This window comes from Petromyzon marinus, chromosome 20, assembly GCF_048934315.1.
Source record: "Petromyzon marinus isolate PM22_M1 ecotype Great Lakes invasive population chromosome 20, UKy_Petmar_22M1.pri1.0, whole genome shotgun sequence".
NCBI lineage: Eukaryota > Metazoa > Chordata > Hyperoartia > Petromyzontiformes > Petromyzontidae > Petromyzon > Petromyzon marinus.
This window is the reverse complement of record NC_133686.1, coordinates 6,216,626-6,235,339: the sequence shown is the minus strand read 5'-3', so window position 1 is coordinate 6,235,339 and position 18,714 is coordinate 6,216,626. Positions and strand designations below refer to the sequence as shown.

Here is an 18,714-nt window from a genome sequence, read left to right as displayed (position 1 = left end):
CAGAGAATGTGTCCAACGCTTGATCTAATATGGAAATACACGATTCTTTGTTTGCATCTGAACTGACTCTCTTCTTCACAAATGCTAAATCTTGCTTATCTGGCCAAACGAACATGAATACGTTTGCTGTAATGAATTCTTATTGTCCTGATCATGGAACAGTCTCATCTGAAAAGGTCAAGGCCAATCATTTTTGGGCTGAGCTTTTACCAATGCTGGTAAAATGTCATCGGGTGTTTCAGGGTCACCAGGAACATGATTATTCACAAGTCAGGATATAGACGTCTGTTTCTAATTATGCAAAGACATTTGAATGCACTCTGGCACAGGATTTAGGAAACGCATTAAAACCTGGCTGAGCATAAAGGCAGAATCATTCACGATAGGGTTACTTCCAGCAACAAACGTAACCTGCAAACACAAGGCAACAAAATAAATAAGTGGACATAATGCCTCCTTTCCATATTTGTCTCTCCACCAAAAACTAAATAAAATTTTTACACATCCCGTTCGCCACATGACCTTCTGGGAGTGTATTTGTTTTAGCACCGTTGATTTAACACAAGCAAACTCTGGTCACGTCACGTCACATCAGCGAGGCGTGGGTGGCACTGCTCTGGCACTGCCAGTTCGGTGTGTGACCTCGCGCGAAGGCGGCTGGTCGATGCAGGAGCCCGTGAGCGTCAGCAGTAGTGGCGGGCTGCCCTCCACGCTGCACTTGACACCCTCGTAACGGATGTCAGAGCCGAGGGCGCGGGGGTGGAATGTGACGTCCAGTGGCACGTCCATGCCGGCCGCCGCGTAGCCCCGTGCGGGGCTCACGCTGAAGTCGGGCGCTAGGTGCTTCACGTCCCAGCTGAAGCTGTGGGTTAGCAACATGCAGATGAATGAACAAGTAACACACGTGAAACAAAAAAACTTACGATCAAGGGCATGATGGCCAGTTCTGGTTTGGCTCAATTTGATTATTTTCTTTTCGTTACAATGGTCGTGAAATATTCTAAAGTGTCTAACGAGGTGGGGGTGGAATTGGTGTTGCACAAAAAATTAACTCTAGTGGGAAGTCAATTAATGGCTCAGGAAATTGAGTTCTGCTTCAGAGTACTAAACTGATAACTCTAAATATTCTGGATTTAAGGACATAACCAATGGTATTTGTTTTACGGAAGCCTGCAGAGGGACGTGTCCCTCAAATTAACAACAGTACCCCTTGTGTGCTCCCCCATGGACATACAACTCCTTTGGGTGGCTGGGAGACACTTAAAGTAAATATCGTCATCGTGGCCAGCACTGATGATGCTATCATAACCTGCTACCATTTCCTTCCTTCTACCAAATCCCACACCCAGAACACAGTCGACACCTGCCTCCTAAAATTCTCATCTTACATATGTATGTCGAACTTCATTTTCACCGTACAGTCTCCCACTCACGGAATGATGTGATACCCACTCGCTCTTGTGACGATCAACCGCACGGATCGCGCAAACGTGGGAGCAGCAACAACGAGAGAGAGGGGGAGAGGGAGCGAGCGGGGAAATGACGTGGCCGCCGTCGCCGACCTGGCACCGACGTCGCCCATGTTGTGCAGGAGCAGCCGGCGTGTGGCCTGGCTGCGCAGCACCACGGCGCCGAAGGGCAGCTGCTCCTGGTCCAGCACCATCTCCAGCCCCTGGCAGCAGCCCTTGAGCAGGAAGACAGGGCGGCGCACGCCGGCGCTCTCGACGCACACCTCTGCCGTGAAGGCGGGTACCCTCGCACACGGGCTGAACGACACCTCCACGGCACATGTGCCGTCGCGCGGGCGCAGCGTCACCTCACCCGACGGAGACAGGATCAGCACCTGGGGGGCGGGGGGGGGGGTGGCGAGCACACGTTGTGATGCGTCAGCAACGTTCTGCCCCGGTGATCAGCCGTGGCGCTTTTCCACGGGGCTGAACGTGACCGATGAGACCACTTTTTCAACGCAGGGGGGCGGCAAATGTAATAGAAAGCACCGGGAAACCGTGAGAGTTATGGCCTAAGGTAGGGTTGTTAGCAGGCACGTGATGTCAAACTTTTTTATGATGTAAGTTGTATGTAATTGGTTCATGCGATCCCTGCAGCCACCACAGGCACGACATTCACAACAATACTCTTTTGGTCTTTCGGTAAAGTCAAGTAGATAGAAAAATAATAAAAAATCACGACGTTTCGATCGCAGCACAAGCAATCGCCTTCAGGTGAAAGAATACAGCAGGCGGACTGCTGAGGCAGGATGAAATAGGCTATATAGGAAGAAATATAGGCTATATTTCTCCCTGACTCAGCAGTCCGCCTGCTGTATTTTCACCTGAAGACGATTGCTTGTGTTGGGATCGGAACGTCGTGATTTTTAAAATTATTTTTCTTCTATCTACGTGACTTTACCGAAAGACCCAAAGAGTATGAATTCCTGCAGTCACGAAAGCTTTAAGTCAAGATTCACAATGTAAAATAAATCTTTGAGTCAAAATTGTGTCACTCTATTGAATCGCAAAGTGGGCGAAACATTACATGTCCAATTGTTTGTGCTTTTGAACTCGCTGTGGATTGATTGTGCTCTTACCTTGGGGTCCTGTAGTGCAGGCTGGCTGCTCTGCAGAGCCAGGGAGAAAGTGAGTGGGGCCCTGCTGTTGTTGACCAATGGCACAGTCTTCTTGCTGGTCTGTCCCACGCGCAGGGCTCCCAGGTTCACAACCTTCCACTTGGGATTGGCCACTTCAATCTTTAAAAACCAAGGTACACACACACACACAGTTTGCACCAACACACGTGAGTTTGTCAGTAATAATGACACCAAATTTCCAGGAGGCTCAACCAGTAAACATTGTGGTCTGGCAGCCCCTCCCCCTTTGTCAATCCCACTCACTTTAACATTTCCACTCCCACACAACCACTAGCAACACCGGCACAGTGAGTGACCTCGTTATTTATGATGTTGGCCCTATCTAGTGCTCATATGTCCCAGCCACTCCTATTCTAACCCCACTCACTACTCAGGTAGCCCCACCCTTAGCCTGAGTTTATGAGTGTGTAGCATGTAGGGGGTGTCACATTGACATCAAATGCCATGTAACATTTATATGACGGCATGTAGCCCATCAGCAAATGTAAATCTTATTACATGGCCCTTTGGAAAATATATTGCAGTTGAAGAACTCAAAACACCTCTATGTAAACTATGCTTTCCTTGCCGACGATGTCTGCCATTCACGGATCAAACCTTCATTTCAGTGCCCTCTCCACGGACTTCCAGCGTGTGCTGAGAAACGCCGTTCACGACGAAGATGATGTCGTCGCGATAGCGCGTGGCACGGCGTGGGTAGAAAGTGATGGGCACATCGATGGCGTCGCCGCGGGCAACCAGCATGGTGGGCTTGAAATCCACCTTCAGGTGTTGGGCATCCTTAAACAAGCATTCCAGACTGCCATGCACACATGCACAGATTCAGGCACTCAAGCCAATTTATACACGATAACTAGTATAATGGTTTGCTGTCATACGCAATATAATTATGCTGAATGGACCTAGTTATTAATACTAAGGCTCAGAGTATTACACATGTAAATATACATCTGACTCTGCTCACCTATTGGATAAACTACCAAAATAATATTGGGGGTTTTAAGATAAGTTGCCTAGATATTACGTTTCCTATGTCAATGTTTTGTTTAATTAGTCTAAGTACTGGCTGTGCAACAGCACTAATTTACTATCAGCAATGCTCAAAGTAACTTTTTTTCGAAATATATTGACATTAAAAACGAAATGAGGTTCAAAAGCCAGAACAGCATCAGCAATGCAATGTGAACCGATAACAACGGCACTTTGTCCTGATCTCGGCGCTCATACAGCCCACATAGATATGAAACCTCGGAGCGGTTTAACTCAGGTGTCGACTGTTGGCAAAGTGACATAGCTGAAGCACGCCACCCTCTGGGATGTATGTATGTTGAACTTATATCACATTATACGTTGAAAACCGTGATAATTGGTGGTGTGGGGGAACGGCAAGAAACTAAACACAAAAAGCAGTTCTAAAAGAAATTAGTCTACAACCTAGATTTAAAAGTGCATAGCTCCAGTGGCTTCCTAATATTAGAAGAGAAATGTAGATGGCTGCAGAAGCACATCTGAAAGCACGCGATGCAGCGACCATCTTTGTTTAATAGCTAGCCAAAAGCCACTGCGAGGATGACCAGAGTTTGTGTGATGATTTATGCTGCTTGACGAGATCAGCAAGGTATTGTAGTTCATTTGTGGCACGCGCTTTATGTGTAATGAGTGCGACCTAATCATGCATTCGTTCAGCAACCGGAAGCTAATGCAGCTCGACGAGCACTAGACGGACATGGTCAGATCTTGCAGCACCCGTGACGACACGTGCCAAAGAGTTTTGTACACGCTGCAGCTTGGTAATGTGGCTCTGATGCTATTTAGTGGGGCTGGCCGAGGGGCGCCCACCTGATATCGCGGTCCTCGCCGTTAGAGATGCGCAGGAGCGTGCTGTGGGGGTCCATGCCCGCCTGGTGGATGAAGCACGGCCCGAAGTCGAAGGTTGTCATGGAGAAGTTGACGGAGATGGAGGGGGCCTCACCAGAACCGTTCAGCGTGCACACGAATGTCGGCCCATTTTGGATCTGTGTGATAAATTGCACGTGGCCAAATCATCCACTTTGCCTCTGTGTCATGCAAAACATACTACGGCTGTCACGTGTTACTTATTTTCATAACCAAACTGGTTTAATTACATTCCCCACTTCCTATCCGATACATGAATGAATCTCAGCCATTATGGCCACGCCACACACAATGACAATGCTCTAACAAGATTGAATGTGCAAAAGGGTCTCAGTGTTATTATTTAAGCACTAATTTAAATAAGCAGGTATTCGACCCCACGTTACAATGGCCCTCCATCTGGACCGTTACCTTGAGGTGCAGCTGCACGTCCCGCAGGACGCAAGGCCGCGTGGGCTGGAAGGTGAGGGTGCAGCGGGTGCGCTGGCTGCGCTGCACAGAGCCGCTATTTGGCGACATGGTCACGCAGGCCCGAAGATCGCGGCGCGTCGTCTGCAGCTCCCACTCAAAGTTGAAGTCGAAGGCGCCCTCATTGTCGATGTCAAGCAGGCGGTATGTGCTCGAGTGGAGCTCCACCTGCACACGGGCACCGTTCGATCAACTAAACTGGCCATCGAGCAAAGACGGTCACTGTACCGTGCGCTTTCAGATGCGCTTCTGCCGCCATCTGGAACGCTCATGCTTCTGATATTAGGAAGCCACTGGAGCTATGCACTTTTAAGTCTAAATTGAAAACTAATTTATTGATAACTGTTATTTTTGTTTAGTTTGTTGTTCTTCCCGGCACCTCCAATTAGCACGGTTGGCTACGTACGGTGCGAAAGAAGTTCAACATACATACAATTGATCCATGACCTTTATTTGAAATCGGGTAAAATAGTTCTCGTGACCAGATCTCCCAGAAAATCCAATCTCATCAGATCTAAGACGAGCAGCGCCAAGCCAACATAGTGCTTGGATGGGTGACCATGCATATAACAAGTCTTACAGGCTGTGGAACTATGTAGTGCATAGCAGAGGGCAGTGCATACAAATCAAGCTCTTAGTCTATGCTACTACCCACCTTCACCCAGCACTGACCAGTGTGGTGATGCAAGTCAAATCACTCGGGCGGCCCTCATGCCACCAGTGGATTGAGAAAGGGCTGTACACTAGCACATGTACAACCGCGGCATATCATACTTGTGCACGTGTTACAGTACGAGATAGCCGATCGGGGCAGGATAGCTGTACCTGGCCCAGTGCCAGGTCATTGACAGCGGTGGCGGAGAGGGTGGAGCGCTCCCCCTGGGGTGTCTCGGCCCGCAGCGAGGCGCCCAGCGAGTAGCCCTCCGCCTTCACATTCAGTGTCAGCACGTGGCTCTTCCTCTTCACACGGCACTGCAGGTTAAAGTTCACCGGGCCCTCCTGGGACGGCTTGAAAGAAACCTGGATTGGAATTCTGCCAGGAAAACAGACATGCACTTCAGCAGTGTGTTATTCATAACAAAAAACAGTTGAAGAGAAATGGCAGCAGTTTAAATCCAGATCACCAAAAATAAACACTATGTCGTGAATACAATACAATTTGGATTCATTTCTCACATATCTCACGATGTTATATAATTAAGGGGTGGGAGACATGCAAATATTGTGAGCAAGGGAAATAAAATATTTATTTAGATTATTTTCAAATAGGAATCAAATAAAGGAGACTAAAGGTGATAAGGAAGGCACCTCATGGAGACACTCATAGCCAGGGAAGAGAAAAGTCTTGAGTCCGGGTCTCAGCAGTACTGAGACTCAGATGGAAAAAGTTACAGACCATGTGGAAAACATGGTCCGGTATTAGCACATGGCTGTCTCCTGGTTATTAACATACAAATGTTCTAATTTGGTCATTTCGTTGACTCGATTTTTGGAGCTTTCGACCACCAGTGAGCACCTGCTATTTGCTTGGATCGTGCCTTCCATGGGCTGCACGGCGAGGCTGGCAGTGCGGCCCTCCGAGTGGCACGACTCTTCCCGGAAGGAGAAGGAAAACGCCTCCGACTCAATGTTGCACAGGTCGACTACCTCCATGGCTTGCTGGCCTGCAGTGGCAGCACAATGTATTGCATGTATGTACATATGTATGTTGAACTTCTTTCGCACCGTACATAGCCAACAGTGCTAATCGGAGGTGCGGGGGAAGAACAACAAACCAAACTAGTAACCGGTGTTTGTGTGTTATGAGTGCCGATGTTGGTGTTATTTGATAGTGGATTGGGCGTGTGCTGTCTGGTCGTTCAGGGTGGCAGCGAAGAGAGTGAAGGCCCATGAGACGCACGGCCTGGGAAGGTTAGGCAACAAACAGAAGCGTGACTCCCTACGACCTGAAGCCCCCACTGCTGTCGTCCAGGTCATACACCTACACTGGACATGTCACAGTGCAACACGTCATGGGATTCAAATTGATTCTTGCGCTAACGATGCACGCAAAAGAGAAAAGAATAGCGTAAATGTGTGATGTAAGAATGATGTGAATACCAAATGTAAAAAGCTGATTCTGGTATCTATACTAGTAGGCTATAGCACGCAAGTATGTACGTGAAATTCTGTTTAACAAAGTTAGTGCACAGCAAACTACATGGAGGACAAGCAACATCAAGGGTGGATAGCTCTGCTTTTCTCATCAAGAACTAGCAACTCACAAGGGAGTACAACAATATATATAAAAAACAATTACTCAATTAAGCAATGCCATGCAGGTGCTGTAGTTGCTCTGAGGCAATACATTTTAAACGCCTGAATGAGCTGTGCGGAACAGCGTTTCATACTGCAGCGCCTTACCGACGAGCAGCGAGTGGAGGTTGAGGTGCGAGCGGTCGAGCGAGACGGCCGGCTCCCGCGCCTGCCCCACCAGCAGGAAGGGGACGCTCATGCCGTGCTCGGCCACCTCGAACTTCCAAAACGACTCGGCCAGGTTCAGCTGGGTCGGCGCAAACTCAAACACCACCTGGCAAGTGGATGGAATGCATGTGGATGCATCCGACCGTTCATGAAACTGGCTCATTTAATACCACATCCCAGATATTTTTGTTATTATTAGTTACCCATTAAAGCATCACTGAATTACAATACTCATATTTAAGAGGGCTCTGCTCTGACATATGTATCCAATAGTTTTTTTTTTTAGCATGATCGGCTTTGCAAACAATACTGCTTCCTACAGGAACCTGTGGGCGTGTCACACAGGCTGCATTTGTGCGATCCACAAATCCTGCCTTTAAGCCAGTAGTAGATTTTGGCAGAATCGTTTGCTACAGTTCATGTCCCAATTGTGATTGTCTTTTCTACTGTTCACCGATGCCTACTTTATTGAGGGTGATATTGGCAGGTAAAATAAAGATGTAGCATTTCGCGACCGATATTATCCATAATGAAGGTTTTTTTGGGTTAGATTGTGTAAATATAAACCCGCCACCATGCAACACAGCCAATTAGTAAGGTTTGTCATTTAAATAAAACGTGCCAATTAGTTACTACTTCAACACGCCAGTGTGTGGGAGAGTAAACCCACAACATTTACAATTCGAGTACGATGTTTCGCTGGTGATTACAACCAGCTTCATCGAGCGATAGCCATAATTGTGAAGAAGTCCTGTTTCGGTCTTAAATAGAGGGAGTAAAGTAAAACATACAAATAAAGATTTATTGATTGATTGATTCTCTTACGTAGCACTACCTGCGAACTAGGCCGTCTGTTTTTAACCCCAACAACTGACTCCCACCAAAGACCGGCTGCTGACATCACCTGCGATTTCCTCCCAGCCTCCAGGACACCCCCAGGGGTGCGGCAGGTGAAGGGGGTGAGTGTGCCTGGTGGATCCTCGGACTGCCAGGAGAATGAGTATGCGTTGCTGGAGGGGTTCAGGATGTAGAAGGACCTGCAGGTATGACCATTACAAACAATGAGTTACAGCAAGGTCAGTAGTTATTTCATATGCACTAATTAAGGCCAATGCATTAAAGGAGGACCCGATAAAATAAAACCCCAACTATATATTTTACATATGAACCTTGATCATCACTGCATTGACACTGCATTAAATGTATGTATTAAATGTATGTATTATTAAATGTATGAATTATGATCATCACTGCATTGACACTGCATTAAATGTATGAATGTTGAACTTCTTTTGCACCGTACGTAGCCAACCGTGCTAATCGGAGGTATGAGTGATGGCAAAGTGATGTTACTAAAGTGCTATAAAGATGCACTTGACTTAAACTCTAAAGTCTATTTTCTCATTACCGAAGCTTCAAACCGATTTTGGGCAGCCCAGGAAACACAATCTAGGTACATAATTACAGCTCTTACATTACTTGGGTTGCGTTTTCTCTTCCACCCCTTAGCCTGGCAGTGCTTTGAGTGATGAGTGGGAGAGGGGTGGCGGAGCGTACTTGGTGACGCACGTGTGCACGCCCAGTGCGTGCATCTCGATGACGCGCGTGTCTGGCGGCAGCGTGGACCCCGGAGGGGCTCCCAGCCGCCCCGGCAGCTCGGGGTTGCGGCGGCCACCCGAGAGGTAGTCCGAGTCGGCCACCTCGAAGTGACACCACGGCATGAGGCCGCAACCCGATACGCTCACGGACGGCTCAGCGGCCTGCCCTCCCAGGTTCGGGATGCTGTCACGATAGAGAAGAGGCCACTTCAATTGCTGTGCCTGTAAGTCTGCGAGTCGGTCCGTCAGCCACAGTGCTTGGATAACTTTCATTGAATAGAGTCAAGTAATACGCGCTCATTTTGACCAGAAGGAGCCAGGAATGCCTTCACAGTTTTCAAGACCTTTTTTAAGAGCCTCAAGTTGAGTTTTGTGGCAAATTCTTTCATGGGTATTTTGCATGTGGGAGAAACCTCCAGTACCCACATACATGAGGGGATGACACTCAAAAATCTAAAAATATATAATTATCAAACACTTTCTGTACTGCCATCTATTGTCAAGCTGTAGCTAAGCAGGTTAAGTCTCAATGACATGATACAATCTGAGTGATCCACCACCCCGTGGATGCTGTATAATGTCTCATTTTGTACAATGCCCTGCTTGTGCGATCTATGAATGCCGTCGTTATTCCTGCTGGTGGCGTTACGCCTCACACCTGCACACGAGCCTCGCCCGGAATTCACCGACATCCAACGGCGAGAACCGCAGCTGGAGTTGCTGGGTGGCGCCGGGGGGCACGGAGCCACTGGGGGGCTCCACGCTGAAGGGCAGGTCCTCCTGGGCCACGTCCACCGTCCCGTAAGCCAGCACGGCGTTCACCAACCCACCAGCCCGGCTCGCCGGCCGCACCTCAGTCCCTGGTGCACAGAGACAATGACCCCCAGCTTAGCCTCGAGGATGTCGCACCTTCGATGACAACGCTTTTGGCTATGTACGGTGCGAAATAAGTTCAATGTAAGTACGTACATATTTGTCAGGGAAACCGCTGTCAGCGAGCACCTAATTGTGTTGCCACATTTGCGATTTTATCTGCAGGTCTCGTGACTTTTTGGGTTTCCTTATTGGCAAAATTCCGACAAAGTGACTACTAACAGAAGTAGTGACTTTTTGGGATGAGGATATTTCGCAGATTTTGGAGTAATTATATTATAGGTATGGAGTTGACAACACTTAGCACAGTACGTGAGGAGGTGTGAGCTGCTCCACAGTTGGCCGCCGTTGAATTGTCAGTGCTGATGTTGATGCATGTACTCATTTTAGTTTGACTTCACCGAAGGGACGTAAATTTTCATGCCTGGCCAAGTTTCTCTCTCACCAGCACTAGTGCTGTGGATGATGATGACCAGTTTAGAAGGTTATCACCAGTATGAAATATGGAAATTGAACATAGGTGAATTTGTTGCACATTGCTTTTGTGGGTCTTCTGAAACACAGGGACCATAAACACATGTAATAATAAAGAAAAGACAATTTATGCACATCATATGCTAATATACCTTTGGGATAATGGATCAAATGAGACTGAACATAGAAGACAAGAAACATAAATTAGACCACTATCCGAATGGGCCTCACTGACCGACTGTATTCTTAACAAACACTCCACACCGAGTGAAACACGTATGAATGCTGAACATCTTTTGCACCGTCTGTAGCCAAGCGTGCTAATCAGAGGTGCGGGGGAAGGACAGTAAAATGGACACGATTCTAACCAAAGTTTATAATATCACGAGACCGCATTGTGTACTTTGATGTTCCTGAGGTTCGTCCTGGTTGCTTCTGCCGTCCTCTGCTTGCACGTGCCAGCTGAAGGGCAATGACACCAGGCCCGTGTTCTCCAGCTCCAGCCTGCGTACACCCGGATAATGTTACTAACACTTCGACCGTATTCACCCTAGAGGGCTATGAATTGCCAACTAAAAATCCCGAAACCGATGTTACAGCCTGTTAAAGCAGCATGGGAGAGCAACCGTGATTAAACTAAAACCGGGTTCTAAAATATGAAGAGTTGATGGTCTAAGCTCAGTTACCAATTGGCTGTACCAAACAAACCCATCACATTAAATGTATGTCTTGTTTAAAAATGTGTTATTAAGCAGACCAAGAGGACGGTCTCATACCTGTCACCAACGACTGTAAAAAAAAATCAATTTAAATGTAGCGTATTTCAGCTATGAGAATTAACATTTAGGTATACATGTATTTGATAACAACTTTTTTCAACGCTTATCAAAGCTTTGCCTCCAGTTTGGAGACAGAGACAAGTGAGGTTACTTTAAAAGTAGTTCTTTGATATCAACTTTCAAGGCTCTTCATTCTGAACGGAGAGTCATATAATGCTGAAAGCACGGATAGAACACATGAGGGAAAAACACCTCTTATTCAGTCAAACATCGATTATCCGACTGTTTCAGAGGGAAGGGTTTTTCAAAAACTCCGGATAATCACATCATTAATTAAAATAGCTTATTTTTGCATAACATTGTGTTTTAGGAATTGTGTATATGTTTTTAAGCGTAAATAAACATCCAAATAGACAAAAATATCTACTATAACCCTACTTACCACTCTAATCTCGAAGATGTATGTACTACGCTGTTGTTTCAACAACATGTGTTTGACAGATTGGCCCGGGACTGCTGGATAATGTTGAAAGCTGGATAATCGCACGCCGGATAATCTGATCGACTGTATCTTAAAAACACACCACAGCAAGGGTTAAGACTCACTGGTAGATGCGCGTCTGGAACATGAGGGTGTCTCGGAAGTGGACAGGCTCAGTCTTACACTGGGGTCTGCAAAGGTCAGCCACTGCGCTGACCGTCAGCACCAGCTCCTGGGGCACCGAGTCCAGCAAGGTGTGCGGAGGCTCCCGCTCTGTCTCAACCACCTGCCCACGGAGTTCGTGCCATACGCACGCCACGCAGAGCTCAGTGCAAGGCCATTCAGTCCCGTACGTTGACTCGTGCGGCCCCCTTCTTTTAAAAGAGCAAAGTGACAAGGAGGACACCTGCAAACAGCTAGAGGACTATTGTGTACAAGTCCATTCAGTCCCGTACGTTGACTCGTGCAGCCCCCTTCTTTTAAAAGAGCAAAGTGACAAGGAGGACATCTGCAAACAGCTACAGGACTATCGTGTTCTGAGAATTAGGATGCAAATATTAGACAATAATAAGACGCAATAGGAAAAAAAGTCGGATGTTACATCCAAACTGATTGCATTTCACTTTCAGAGATCTATTAAAGCGACCAGTTTTATTTATTAAATTGTCAAAACGCTTTCTTGTTATAACCTTAATCTTGGAGTTAAGGATCAATGCAATGCCAGCAAATCAATAACATGATATGGAAATCCCTTAAGTAGACCTGAACGCAAATAAATGGTACTGTCTGAAACAGACATAACGTAATCAGAGTGAATGGTGTATGCTTTATTAGGCATGATACGATTAATACATTTATCAAACAAAATCGATTCTTACTCTCCTGATTAAATTATGGGTGTCCGAATCACTTATTTATGATTTTGCTAAATATATATGAACATATTCTTGGTTCTTTCGGTAAAGTCACGTTGAAGGGAAACAATAAAATAATAAAATATGTATAAAACAATATATGAACATATTACCTTTAGGCTCATAGAAAAAATGATAAATAAGGCAGAACAAACAAGACAGACAATACAAGTTAGACAGCACAAATTTGACAAAAAACGATGGATTATAGAATTGAGAGAATTGTGGCACTTTTTAAATTGGGGATGGGGGGGGGGGACAGATGAATATCTACCACAGGGGTAGGAAACCTTTTCCTTCTTGTGGAAAAAAAGAGTGTTCAAATAACTTTGGTGGGACACACTTTAGTAGATACTCAAGCGTTATCATGCTAGGACTGTAAGCATTGGCTGTGTGCTCGAAACAAAGAGAGGCCACTTTAGCTCTCTGGCCTCTCAATGTGCTGCGATGAAGGGCCATTGCCCAAACGTCGCCTATTATATACGTTTTATTTGAAGGCAGTGTTAAAGATGAATGTGTTGCATTTTTGTGTTTGCTATTTGTGCTTGTGCACATATTATAAGGTTTTTTTCAGCTCAAAAATATTCCCCTCCAGTACCCGTTTAAGTGCAGCCAAGACGCATCCAGTGTTGGATAAACATTGCTAGTGGTCTGTCTCGAAGTGGTAGGCCTCGTGGAGCCGTGAAACCTTATGGCTGCGGGTTCGCCAACCCAGGTCTTGCACTCGTTATGCAGGACTTCCCGTCACCGCGCCGCGTCCACGTGCGCACCCACCTTGGTCTTGGCGCCCGTGCCAGAGTGCAGACTGGTGCTGCTGCGAGCGGCGTCCACCCAACGCACCGTGTGCAGCCGGTCGTCCCAGTCCGGCACGCTGTCGGGCCGCTCCTGCAGCACCATGCGCCACAGGCGGCAGTGCAGGGCGTGCCTGTGTGGGCCCCCGGGAGCGTGTGCCAGGAAGGTGGCCGTCACGTCCTTGGTGCAGGAGGCGTGCAGGTGCCCGACCTTAACCGCAATGGGGTGAAACATGAGCTGCAAGGTTCACCCGACATCGCGATGCAGTGAATGATCAAGATGATGATCGTGATTGAATTCAATCAGCAATTCAGATTGTAGAGTTGTTACAGCCTTGTTTGTATTGAGTCTTGATCGTTATTTCTTGTTTGTACAGTGTAGCTGCTCTGAAAGCCTAAATGTATTATTACTTGTCATATACATATAATAATCGTACATTTACATATTAATTCTTACACGACTCAGTGAATGTATTGTCAAAGTAAGAATACATGTTCATGAATTACATGATGCGCAGTTAGAAAGCCTAAATTCAAGCTATAACTAGGCCTTAATAATCATATTCAGCAAGGTCCTGCTCGTTGTATTGCTACGTAGAGGCATCTTGTTGCCCTAGAGAAGTGTGTATCAGGCTTATCGTCGAACCTTCCCTATATTATCCACCAATCCCACCTCAACGTTACAAATATAAATACTATAGTATATGTGCCACCTGGCAAAAGCAGGTTTTTGCATTCCAATCACTAGCCTAATTAATGTTGGTGATTTAGTTGCATTGTTAACTAGAATAATGTATATTCTTGGTTCTTTCGGTAAAGTCACGTTGAAGGGAAACAATAAAATAATAAAATATATATAAAACAATAAAATTCTCACGACGTTTCGACTGCAACACAAGCAGTCATCTTTTTATATATTTTATTGTTTCCCTTCAACGTGACTTTACCGAAAGAACCAAGAATATGAATCACTGCAGTCATGAAAGCTTTAAATAAAAAATAGAATAATGTACTTTATCCAGGAAAGCCTCAATGAGTCTTGAGAGTATTTTAAGGAGAGTCATGTGTTTGGATGGACCCCATTTCAAAGCATCACTGCTTTGAAATTCAAAGCAGTACTGCTTTGAAATTGGGTCCATCTTTTTAAAACACCCTGTATATATGATTGTTTAGCATGTGGGAGGAAACAAGAGTTCCTGGAGAAAGCAAAAGACAGATACAACCCAGAATCCATCTCTGCACTGCCATCTCTGGACCACATCGTAGACAATGTTTACAATACCTGTTATAACCATGCAATCTCCTATCCATGTATTAACCAGTTAAAATCACTTGCCACAGTTGTGTGCAAATAAAAAAAAAACATACGGACAACATCTTCACAGCGGTCCAGCTAAAAATGCTAATATGAGGCTGAACTGGGAATGTAATTATGTCGATGTGGGGAAAATGGGCTAAGGTTATGCAGATTGGAGCCTTGCAAACCTGCGGGGAGAATTTAAGCTGGGGCAGGTCGAAGGGCCACTCGAAGCGCACAGCTTCGCTTGTGCTGTGGTTGCTCATGGTGAAGGTGATTTGGTATGGCCGACCGATGTGGCAGTCGCCAAAATTCAGGTGCTCTGCTCGCGCCGCTGAAAATACATGCACACGTCCATACCCATCTTCAACGCTGACCAGGAGTCAGCTAGTTGGTGTCATCTCTATGAATAAAACTCATTAAATAATAACGCGGCATTTAGAAGGTGACGGTGATTATGACAATCATGATGATTATTCTGATGAGAATAACAATTATTATGACCATGGTGATGACAATAATGATGATACAAATATGTCAACAATTGTGATGATTATGATGGTGACATTATCGTTGATGATGATAATCATGTACATGACAACTATTGTTATGATGACTATTGCAAAAAATGATGATGGTTATGATGACGATGATGATTTGTACCCTGGACATCATCAGGGTCCGACGATGTCTCTTCAGTGTTGTCAGGCGATGCTGCTGGGGGGCTGGGGAAGTTGTCGAGCGTCACGGTGTCACTGTAGCCCTCCCCGACGAGCCGCACCATCGTGACCGCGTACGGGTTGTCCAGCACGGTGAGCCGCGCGCTGCCGCGGCATGGACCCACTCGCCCGGGCGAGCACCGCACCTCCAGATCCGCGCTCTCTCCCGGACGGACGACTAGCGACGCCGCATGCGCCCTCTTGGCCGGCTCTGCGCAATTTAATTGGCAAAGATTTACCGTAATGATACCAGCTAACATAATAATGCTACCCTGCTTTAGGTGAGTCAATTCACGAGTAGTGAGAATGTTAATGGATAAAATGTTCATAAATGCGCCTGTGTACTTTTGAATACATGAATTTGTAATTGTTGGTATCTAGCTTAAATCTGATTGGATGTTTCTGTGTGATCATGACATTTAATTAAGAAACCGGGCCAGGTGACACGGGTTCTTCTGACTTCCTGGGTTTTTATACTGAATTCCTAGATCTTGTGCTGTTGATGCTTGACAAAGTCTAACTCTAAATTTGGTTGTGAGAATTGTTCTTCTATTTACCGGTGAGCAGAAACATTAATAATTGGCTTGTTAAACACTTTTACACACGACAATCTGATTTGTTTGTCTATATCAGGTGGTGGAGGGTCTAAGTAATAAATAATTGGCTTGTTAAACACTTTTACACACGACAATCTTATTTGTTTGTCTATATCAGGTGGTGGAGGGTCTAAGTAACACAAATTTGGCGAGATCATTATGTGTCTAAAGCCAAAATAATCAACTAAGAATTATGATACCAGTTGGATGCAATTATATTTGTGCTTTATCCTGATCCAACTCTGAGATGTACTTTGCTTTTAGCTATCATCTTCAGCTGTGCTGACAGAATACTCCAGTCTCAGATGGCATGTTGAAGTGGCTTAATTGATCATTTGAATGCAAAGGCAATATGTGATAATGCACAAGTGCCGAGCGCCCACTAAAACTAGTTCTCATCGATGGCTTCAGAGACTTCATACACCCATCTAGTGGAGAAAATACCAAAGAAGATACTACCATCACATTGTAGTTCATTTATCCACCCGCATGCATAACCTGAGACTTGAAAGTCTCAGAGGGACTTTGTAGCGTCCCTACACTGGGGTTATGCACCGCACTTGATGTAAATGTTGCTATTGTGTTTCATCTTACAGGCAGTTTGCCGCCCAACGCCAACTCACGAAGCCCCTCCGAGGTTCACTTTACCTTCATTGGCCTCCTCTTCCTTGTCGAGAGGGTATAAGCACTTTGTTCCTGGTTTCACTTTGAGCTTGAATGCACCCATTTCATCCAACAGATCAACGTTTATCTAAAAACAAAAAAATATTTTTAGCAGTGTGGTCAATACCAATAAAATCTTTACACACATCAGTGGGTGACCTGCTATTCAATACTTGGCATATGAATGATATTATTTCATAATGACGAGGTGCTTTGTCATTCGTCATTTGTTTCATTACCTTGTGCACTATCTCTTTTAGAATTTTCAGGCCTTCAAATTCCTGTTTGATGGACTCAAATGCCTATCTATACTGTGGTGTAAATACAAAGTTGTTGTTCGTTTATTTATTTACCTATCATGTGTATATCTTAATAATGTGCCTTTGACTAAATCGCCCGAATGTGCCCGAGCTGATCAATCTCAATATGTTGTTCATGGGCTATGGGACTGCGTTGTAGGCAGCACAGGACAGTGCAGCACAATCCATTGTCATGCTGTACTTCTATGCTCTCACGTTAATTCTCGCTGCTTTTCACCAAACCGTACTGATCAGTGTGATGACGTATAGGAAAATAACCCTGACAACCGACACGACGCGAGGAGGCCTCCTGCCAGCGATGGAAAGGGTTCTACAGGTGGTGAAGTTCTTAAAGTTATTGTTTATGTTAACGCTGGAGTCAGCATCAAACGTCACGGCCATAGCGTCAGGACGCTCGTGGATCGCTACAAGGGGCTGTGCGCGTTACACATACTGAACTTCAGGGCGCGTCACCTGTGCGGGCAGGGTGCTGTCATTGCACAGCGAGAGCGGTAGTGTCTGGGCGCGGCCGAGCAGCAGGCGCTGAAACAGCATGAGCGGCGCTCCCTGCTTGCACCGCAGCGCGGGCCTCAGCACGCTAACGTGCGGCAGGGTGCCCTCCCCACACACGTCGAAGATCAGCCCCCGTGGCCTCGGGACGCCGCTACGCACAGTTAGCGCACGCATGCACAACGGGCACGGTTGTTCAAAGAGCAGGGAACAGCAGGGTGCAACTGCTATCACCTCGCACCTCCGATTAGCCCGGTTGGCTATGTACGGTGCGAAAGAGGTTCAACATACAAGCATACATCCTCAGGATGTATATGGCCATATAGGCTGCCCTCATTACTACAGATGTTGTGTGGTATTTATCGTTCTAGGGAAAGTTAGCCTGTGCAATAGTTTTGACTTGCCATCATTGAAAATAATAAAATTTCTCTAAGCATTGCACTGAAATCAGATGCTATAGGTCATAAGCACAATGATTTACTATGGGACTTCAAAATTCATATCAGCAATGGATTTATTGCATATTTCTGGTTGCCAAAAATAGCTTAAAGTACTTGGAATAAATAGATGTCAGCGATCATTCAAACTATGACTTAAATTAGCACATTTTTTTACGTGTTGGATTGTGTTTTAGAGGAAGGAAATGTTTAAAATAAAATTTGGAATTACTTTTACAAAAATTGTGTTGCTTTGGAAACAAAATATTTCTTAGCCTATACATATTACTCAGTAATGTGTCTAATTACTTTTAGAATTTTTTATTGTTTTATATTTTTATTATTTTATTGTTTCCCTTCTATGTGACTTTACTGAAAGAACCAAGAATATTACTTTTAGAAGTTTTTTTGTAAAAACGAATCACGTAAAGTATTCTTTGCCGCATGCTTTTTTGCATGCCTCTCGCTTGCTTGGGCCGGTTACACATTCAATCTTTATGAGCCACAGTTCAACTTGGTATATAGATGGTAATAAACTGAAGAAACGCACCTGGGTAGGCCTTCCACATTCGCCTCAAAGGTGCACTGGTAGCTTTGCATGGCTTGTGGGATGAATGAAACCTCCGCATACATGTGTGAGTGGCTGGGAACGCATGCTCGTGCTGGCTCCACGCTAAAAATGTCTCCGATGCGCGCGGCCGCCTGTACATATTACACCGGGACAGGAGCACAAGGACACAGGCACATGGAGACAGGGACACACAAGGCATTGGGGCACACAGCTTCATGGGTACACAGGCACAGCCACA

At 45.7% G+C, this 18,714-nt stretch overlaps 1 protein-coding gene across 4 annotated transcripts in view; it reads right to left on the bottom strand.

Moving 5' to 3' along the window:
• Window positions 1-18,714, bottom strand: part of HYDIN (HYDIN axonemal central pair apparatus protein) — a 121,804-nt gene that overhangs the window by 6,891 nt on the left and 96,199 nt on the right. For all 4 annotated transcript variants that reach the window (XM_076068263.1, XM_032957669.2, XM_076068264.1 and 1 more), the window contains exons 62-81: window positions 18,456-18,607; window positions 17,433-17,622; window positions 16,645-16,747; window positions 15,345-15,611; window positions 14,870-15,015; window positions 13,368-13,595; window positions 11,805-11,965; window positions 10,823-10,923; window positions 9,731-9,932; window positions 9,032-9,256; window positions 8,379-8,511; window positions 7,415-7,580; window positions 6,528-6,675; window positions 5,837-6,044; window positions 4,955-5,179; window positions 4,487-4,662; window positions 3,245-3,446; window positions 2,588-2,746; window positions 1,563-1,843; window positions 643-862 (exon numbers count right to left, since the gene is read on the bottom strand). In XM_076068263.1, coding sequence (XP_075924378.1) covers window positions 643-862; window positions 1,563-1,843; window positions 2,588-2,746; window positions 3,245-3,446; window positions 4,487-4,662; window positions 4,955-5,179; window positions 5,837-6,044; window positions 6,528-6,675; window positions 7,415-7,580; window positions 8,379-8,511; window positions 9,032-9,256; window positions 9,731-9,932; window positions 10,823-10,923; window positions 11,805-11,965; window positions 13,368-13,595; window positions 14,870-15,015; window positions 15,345-15,611; window positions 16,645-16,747; window positions 17,433-17,622; window positions 18,456-18,607 — 3,693 coding nt within the window. The remainder of the gene's footprint in view (window positions 1-642; window positions 863-1,562; window positions 1,844-2,587; window positions 2,747-3,244; window positions 3,447-4,486; window positions 4,663-4,954; window positions 5,180-5,836; window positions 6,045-6,527; window positions 6,676-7,414; window positions 7,581-8,378; window positions 8,512-9,031; window positions 9,257-9,730; window positions 9,933-10,822; window positions 10,924-11,804; window positions 11,966-13,367; window positions 13,596-14,869; window positions 15,016-15,344; window positions 15,612-16,644; window positions 16,748-17,432; window positions 17,623-18,455; window positions 18,608-18,714) is intronic.